Below are 7,482 nucleotides of genomic sequence, written 5' to 3'. Positions count from 1 at the left end.
ACTCGAGTAGGTACCGTCAGCATCAGCACTATTTACAATTCAACTTATCTGAACAAATCATTAAGTCAATTGAACAATGGCATCTATTGCAAAGACAGTCGTCGCTACAGGTGCTTCATCTGGAATTGTACTCTCTCTACAATCTTTGGTGAGATATTACTAACACCAAAGTAGGGCCTGGAAGCTATCAAGCAGCTCCTCAGCCAAGGTCAACCATACAAGGTCATTCTTGGTGCGCGTAACACACAGAGAGCGCAAAAGTCTTATGATGAGATCAACTACGACCACTCATCTAGCAGCGTTTCTATTGTTCCTCTCGAACTGAGTGATCTCAAGGGCGTCAAGTCGTTCGCTGAACAGACCCTTCAGAAGCTTGGCCGTGAGAAGATTGACTATTTGCTGCTTAACGCGGGACTCGGCGGTGTCGGTGCTGATGGACCAGGTCCTAACGGATCCAAGTGGTGCGAGTCGCATGTCGTGAACCATCTCTGTACGCGAAACTTGGTGGTACAAAGTTGGTAGAACGTTTGCTAATGTGTTACTGTTACAGCGCAGCATTATCTTGTACACCTCCTGAAAGAGAAGTTGGTCGAGTCCAAGTCGAGGATTGTGTTTGTTTCTTCTGGTGCTATACGCAGAGTCTCAGACCCTAGTAAGTTCCATGTCGGCTTGACGAATGAGTTCTGACAGCAAATAGGCGAGCTTGACGAAGAGCTCATGGCAGGATCCGGGGCTGATGCTCCCACGACATATAGCAACACCAAGTTTACTGGCCTTCTCGGCGCACATTGGTGGCGTCGTCAACTAGCAGACTCCAACGATGTTGTCGCTGTATCGCCTGGTCTGATTCCCGGTACGGGTCTTGCAAAGCAGATGGGAATACAGGCCAGCATGCCTGACGCCAAGTCTATTCCTGAAGGTGAGTGCATATAACATGCCTGTCTTTGACATGGGTTGCTAATGGGGGGATAGGTGCCTCGAGCGTCCTTGCTGCTCTTACACGAAGTGACTTCCCTGAAGATCGCGACCGCATCTTCTTGACAAGCTGGGGTGAGTGGTGGGAGAAGAATGTGATTGAATTGTCTACCGATAAGGCGCTTCAAGATAAGTGGTGTCCTAGCAAGGAGGAGATTGAGAGGGATGCTGGTATCTCTTCGTAAGTGCGAACAGGGGAAGAGGAGGTCTACCAGGGATCAGAACACCCTGAGTGTGACGAGAACTGAATAGATGTTATGGAAAGAACTCCTGGCTAGTGGTCGAGGCACATGGTGGCGTAAATGCCCCTGAGACACACGATGCTGGCGCGAACGGTTCCCGCCACTACATACGGCAGAGGCTGGAGCCGTCATCAGAACACCATCTCAGGATGGTGTATTAGAGGTGATTAGATCATTACGCCTAAATATAATGTTATCACCATTTTCAATTCGATCAGCTTGAGATGACGCGTAGGAGAGAGCATCTGGCTAGGGTAAGCTACTAAATCACAAAGCACACCCGGATAGCCGATGACCATTTTCGGACCCGAGGCTTTAAAGTGACGGGTAAGACGAGCTAGAGTCGATGAATCGTGGATGGCACCCACAAGTTGCATACCGTCTTGTGCCAACAATAGAGAGTAAAAACAATATGACTGCAACCGAAGTGCCTAGACTCCCTGGACGTATTGATTCCCAAACATGACAGCCGCCAAGATACTAAAAACATGCTTAGTTCTGAAACCCTCGCACTCGCATCGTCCAATATCACAGAGCAAATAAAGACATCAATATCGAGCTGTCATCTCTCACGCAAATGACGATGAAGCTCGAATGGCCTTCCCCAAAGCGCTCTAGCTGCAGCATTCCTTCTCGAAAGGCTTCCTCGAAGAAGCTTAGCCTTTGATCTGACTACAGGGGTTGTTTAGTTTCCGAGCAGTCAATTTGATGGGTCGGCGCCTCGCATTCGCTTTTGTCACAGGGCTGAAGGGGGGGAGCTGAGGCTTGGCGCTTGTTTAGCGAGTGCGAATGGCTGACTTTGGAGATCAATTGGGATATTGTTTCGAGGTGTTGATATGTGCAGTAGTTGATAAACAGTTTATCATGGCCATCATACGTTTAAAAGTCGAGACAAGCCACTTTCTGATCAGCTTAAATTCTGAGATGAGACGCTTAAAGCAAACAACACCAAGTTAATAGGCTATTCCATTCCTGGTCCGTCTTATTGAACAGACATTGAACTGATACCTATTCTTCATTACTCCCTAATACCCATCATTATCAGTAACCTCCAACCATCAATATCAGTCACCACCATGTCAAGACAACCGCCCAACGGCCTCGTCGTCTTTGGCCCAGACGCAAACTGCACTCTCGAACTCTGTCCAATAGAATGGAGCGTTTACCAATACCGACCCTCGCTCGCAGCGAACATCACATTCATCGTGCTCTACGGTCTCGCTATGGGAGTTCATATTACGCTGGGCATTCGCTGGAGGCAATGGTTCTATATGTCGTTCATGATGCTCGGCTGCATATTTGAGATTATTGGGTATATCGGTCGTATTATCCTGTATAACAACCCTTTCAACTTTGGAGGGTTTATGATACAGATTGTGTTTATCACGAGTGGTCCTGTGTTCTATACAGCCGCTATCTACGTGACTCTGTCCAAGATGTAAGTTATGACTGTCCGAACCACGGAGGATCATCTAACTTGTCCAGTATCAAGCACTTTGCCCCCGAAGTTTCACGGTTCAAGCCAGAAGTCATCTGGTGGATTTTCATTCCCGCCGATATTGTCTGTCTCGCTCTTCAAGGCACTGGCGGCGCTCTTTCAACCATCAGCCAAGGCTCAAGTCAACGAGGTATCGACATTGCCTTAGCCGGTCTCTCGCTCCAGGTCGTTATCCTCGTTCTCTTCTGCGCTCTTCTTGGCGACTATCTCTGGCGATATTTCCGAAGCGGATCTTCAGGTGCGCTGAGTAGCCAGATGCGAATCTTCTTTGGCTTCGTCAGCGCTGCTGTTATTTTGATCCTTGCGCGCTGCGCATTCCGATGCTATGAGTTGAGCGAGGGTTATCAAGACTCGGACCTTATCACAGACGAAGGTCTCTTTATTGGTCTAGAGGGAGTGTAAGTTTCTGTTCTCTCTAGATATATGGATGTTCTGCTAACAATCTCACAGACTCATTGTCATTGCTGTCTTCTGTCTCTGTGTAGGACACCCTGGTCTTGTGTTCAATGACACAGCCACGAGGAAAATCTCTGCTTCGTCACAAAGTGATGTTGAGAAGTAAAGTCGGATGAAAAGCATTATTACATGTTAGCGTCTGTGTCAGTTTGAGATTGGTGGCCTGGGTATGGAATTAGTCTATATACATCTATGATATTGTCTTCTAATAGAGCTGCCTGTACCAAGGACATATACCACGAAGCCGACTAGTGCAGGTAGAAAGCGCCTAAGATCTGGGGCTGTCCCCTAGGATATCTGCAGGATGCAGAAACAGTTTAACATCCTGTTCCTTATGTTCCTTGGGAGGCTTGTGGACACGCCTTTGCACATATGTCTAAAGTTGTTCCCGTTCAGTTAAGAGAACAGACACATACAATACTTAATCACTTGCATATTACATCGGCACATAGTATGTGTAAACACGTTTTATTGAGTGTACGTCCCTTTTGGACTAGATGTCTAGATCAATGGAAGCAATTCTGCTTCGCAAGACCGAAGACCACGATCATCCTCAATATCTAGAAATCATCGATCCAATACCACCCCGATGAATGTCCAACCAGTTGTCGTATGAAGACTAAGCTCTCATCAACTGAAGCGAGCAGAACAGCTTTTTTCGGACCGAGTTGTGTGATTAGGCCTTGGAGTCGCACTTGCACCAGCAGTACTTATCACAGTCAGGGTGCCAGGCGCGACGGCGAAAGTTGCCGCGGTCATCGCAAGAGTAGGACCAGGGGCGATTGAGGCAGCTTCGGTTCCACAAAGTGCACTGGATGGAGCAGGCGGCCTTTTCGTTGGTGCTGGCTACCTCGACAGGCTTCGCGGGGGCCTTGTTGGAGGGCACAGCGGCAGCAGCTCCGAAGACGAAGAGGGCTGGAGGATAGATGGTTAGCGGGTGAATTTCAGTTGGATTGATATGATGAGGCCTCGTTTACTTACCGATGGTAGAAATCTTCATGGTGACGAGTGTTTGATAGACAGGTAGGTATCTTCTAGAGAGATGAAGGTTGGGATGGAAATCCAAGTGTGGATGGGGATGGAAAGGCAGACTGTCTTGATTCCTTGAGGATGAGAAGGAAAGAAAGAAAATGAGAAGGAGAAGGAGATGAACAAAGATTTATAAACCGGCAGGTTACTGCAGAATGGTCATGGTCATTATTCACAGCTCGGGCACTGTCACTGTCAACGCAGTACAGCGCCGCTGACCGGCAATAGCTGGCAGCACTGGCACAAACCGTTCCTCTGACAATTGCCTCAACGAACCAGGAGGGAGGAGGGAGAAGATAATTACTCGCTTCTCTGCTGATACGAAGTGTAACAGATCGAGTGTGCCGAGTCTGAACAAACATCATGGTGCCGGGTTCGAGAATAGTGTCAAGTCAGGATATGTGTGTAACACCAGGAGTTTGCTGGAATGCAACCACGAAGAGCAAGCACTTCGGAGCTTTCGAATATTACACTGGGTATGCATTAAGTACATCACGAGTACATCTTAGTCCTGCAAGTTACTATCGAGGTTAATGCGGGCTATCATCGCAACGCTTGAGAGGGTGTGCGTACCGCGAATCAGATAATATTCTACGGAACCGAGAAATGAATATAAGTAACCCTCGAATAACATCTTGCAGTAGCCGAGAAATGTCATTGTAGGAGTCCAAACCCAGATGTAACATCGTCTGGGCGTTATCAGAGTGTTCTGAATCTATCAACTTGCTGTACTCAGATAGGCAGAACATTGTCATAATGGTAGAGAACAATCTGAGTTGAACCGTCACATTTGATGTAAAGAACAACTCGACAATGAAAGAAGAACACCCCTCAGTTTTACCTTTCAAGCGGGAGGACAACCGTAAAGGCATGTGTTCAAGGTACTCTCAGTCGACAGGAGGGCCACATATTGGCGAAGGATATCTTCTGGTACAGGCAATGACCATCATTTTTTCCATAAGTAAAATCTTTGGCTCTTGATGCTTTCAGCTTCGTCGTCGCATTAATGGTGAGAGGCCATCATCTACAATGTGGCTGCTCAAACGAGGTGAATTCTTGGTTAGTATACTGGTGTTTCAACAGAATCTTGTTACTGGTACTTCTATTCACGTAATTGGGTCAATTCCATGTTTTAATAGTGTCGAAGAACCAAGCCAAGGAGTTAAGACAAGACTGCCGTGATATAGGTTTCATGGAAAGTGGGTTCCCTAGAAACAAGTCATCTTATACCGACCATTAATGCAACTCTACGATCTCATCGACACAACCGACGACAGAAATAATGCTGTGACATATTTTCACATCTTATCCGCCAATTTATACCCCTGGGGGAAACGCGTATTCTCAAATTACTCCGTCTTCAGGACTCTACACAAAACTACCATCTGTCGACTCTACACCAAATATCATTTTAATAACAAGCCGACCAACACTCGATTTCATTAATCTCATCGAGCCACAAAACGGGTCCCAGTTTCCTCTTTCGGGCTAAGTCGACCGTTTCCCGTCATATCAACCCCAGTTGTTACCTTGGTAATCCCTGCAACACACTGCTAAACTTGAAATTAGACGGATCGCGAAGCGTGTCTCAGCCCTACTCGAATGGTCTGGATCTTGGAAGTTATGAGGCATTGCGTGGTGCCGGCATCCGAAAAACTTGCTCAAAGGAATATGTTTATAATGCGGTGGTTTCGCACTCTTGGCCTTTTTGTTTGAAGCTTGCACATACTACTCTTTTGTTTCAACTTCGATATTGAGAATCTTGACGATCTCGCTCACTCATTTATTTCACTCTTTGTTGTACCTTATTCAGCTCTTGGCCAGTCCCAAGCCGATCATACCGTCAATCGATTTTGTATATCCGAAACCTCGTTACGTCGATCACCATGAAGTTCCTTCTTCCCGTTCTCCTTGCTCCCGCTGTTATGGGCCGAGCTTGCAAGGTTCCGCACCCCAGTGCCGAAGCTGCTGCTCCTGTCTACTCAGCTCCTGAGAATACAGCCGTCGAGCCCAAGCCTGTTCACACCACTCTTGCAACTCATGCAGCTGCTGCCAGCAAGACTACCAAGGCCGCTATCAAGCCTCAGGCCGTGTCCAAGGCCAAGAAGACTGCTTCTAAGGCCAAGACTACGACCAAATCTAAGGCTCTTGGTAATGGCGCATCTGTCTCTGGTTCATCCACTTTCTACGGTGGTAACCTCTCTGGCGGAAACTGCATGTTCACCACCTATACTCTTCCTGCCGGCATCATGGGAACCGCCTTCTCTGGTCAGAAGTGGGACAGCGCTGCCAACTGCGGTGCCTGTATCGAAGTCACCGGCCCCTCCGGAACTGTCAAGGCCATGGTAAGCATCTCAAACATAGTGTCAACCACCAACTAACTTTGTCTAGATCGTCGACAAGTGCCCCGAGTGTGACCCCGGCCATCTCGATCTCTTCCCCGACGCCTTCAAGGCCGTTGGCGGCACAAACGGCATCGTCAAGACCTCTTACAAGTTTGTTGAGTGCGGCATCACCACTCCTCTTGTTCTTCACAACAAGTCCGGTACCTCCACCAACTGGTTCTCCATCCAGGTCGTCAACGCCAACGAGCCTGTCAAGAGCGTCGAGGTTTCCACGGACGGCGGCAAGACCTGGGGTAAGACTGAGCGCAAGGAGTACAATTTCTTTGAGAACCCTTCCGGTTTTGGCAAGGAGTCTGTCGATGTTAAGATTACTAGCAGCACTGGAAAGACTGTTGTTGTCAACAAGGTTGGCGTGACTCCTGATGCTCAGTACAAGGCCAAGGCCAACTTTTAAGGAACTAGCCTGGGGAAATTTGTCGGACTTGAGAGGAATGAGTTTGTGTGTTGAAGTACCTGGCGCTTTGGTATAAGTCAAGTAGCTGGCTGTTCGACGAATACCAGGGCTTTGCACTTCTTCCCAGAAGATCAAACCACTTGATGATGACACATGTATATAGCTTTATCTTCGTGTACATACTTGAAGGAGCACCGCTCCAATGTCAATATCCATGAAAACACAATAGCCGAAAATATGCAGCTTCTGAAACCACGCGGTAGCTTGAGGTTGACATAAATCTTAGTTCGAAGGTCGTGAGGTCAATCCTTACTCGAAAGGGACTCGTGCAAGACCTGTGCTCAAATAGACCTCGCCCACTCGCCAGAAATCAGGCCCTGAAGCATATATTTACTGTCGGGGTCTTAGCCAGGCTCTTCAAAACGACAAACTTGTAGAGCAATCTGCAAAGTCTAGACAGTCCTTGTTTCCTACTGTGTGAAT

At 47.7% G+C, this 7,482-nt stretch overlaps 4 protein-coding genes across 4 annotated transcripts; 3 read left to right on the top strand and 1 right to left on the bottom strand.

The window, feature by feature from the left end:
• Positions 1 to 76: 76 nt before the first annotated feature.
• On the top strand, positions 77 to 1,160 carry FIESC28_11092 (uncharacterized protein; the record flags this gene model as incomplete). The annotated part of the gene is made up of 5 exons (XM_031165221.1): positions 77 to 127; positions 175 to 490; positions 551 to 652; positions 698 to 919; positions 973 to 1,160. The coding sequence occupies 5 exons, from the start codon at positions 77 to 79 to the stop codon at positions 1,158 to 1,160; spliced, it is 879 nt and encodes a 292-aa protein (XP_031010731.1).
• A 1,133-nt stretch (positions 1,161 to 2,293) lies between these two features.
• FIESC28_11091 (uncharacterized protein) lies at positions 2,294 to 3,277 on the top strand (the record flags this gene model as incomplete). The annotated part of the gene is made up of 3 exons (XM_031165220.1): positions 2,294 to 2,655; positions 2,703 to 3,113; positions 3,166 to 3,277. The coding sequence occupies 3 exons, from the start codon at positions 2,294 to 2,296 to the stop codon at positions 3,275 to 3,277; spliced, it is 885 nt and encodes a 294-aa protein (XP_031010730.1).
• Positions 3,278 to 3,847: 570 nt separating this feature from the next.
• On the bottom strand, positions 3,848 to 4,171 carry FIESC28_11090 (uncharacterized protein; the record flags this gene model as incomplete). The annotated part of the gene is made up of 2 exons (XM_031165219.1): positions 3,848 to 4,086; positions 4,153 to 4,171. The coding sequence occupies 2 exons, from the start codon at positions 4,169 to 4,171 to the stop codon at positions 3,848 to 3,850; spliced, it is 258 nt and encodes an 85-aa protein (XP_031010729.1).
• Positions 4,172 to 6,086: 1,915 nt separating this feature from the next.
• On the top strand, positions 6,087 to 6,999 carry FIESC28_11089 (uncharacterized protein; the record flags this gene model as incomplete). The annotated part of the gene is made up of 2 exons (XM_031165218.1): positions 6,087 to 6,545; positions 6,592 to 6,999. 2 exons carry the CDS (start codon positions 6,087 to 6,089, stop codon positions 6,997 to 6,999), a joined length of 867 nt encoding a protein of 288 aa, XP_031010728.1.
• Between the last annotated feature and the right edge of the window lie 483 nt (positions 7,000 to 7,482).

This window comes from Fusarium coffeatum, assembly GCF_003316985.1.
Source record: "Fusarium coffeatum strain FIESC_28 chromosome Unknown BRIP53273_contig_359, whole genome shotgun sequence".
Taxonomy (NCBI): domain Eukaryota; kingdom Fungi; phylum Ascomycota; class Sordariomycetes; order Hypocreales; family Nectriaceae; genus Fusarium; species Fusarium coffeatum.
This window is presented reverse-complemented; position numbering and strand designations above follow the sequence as displayed.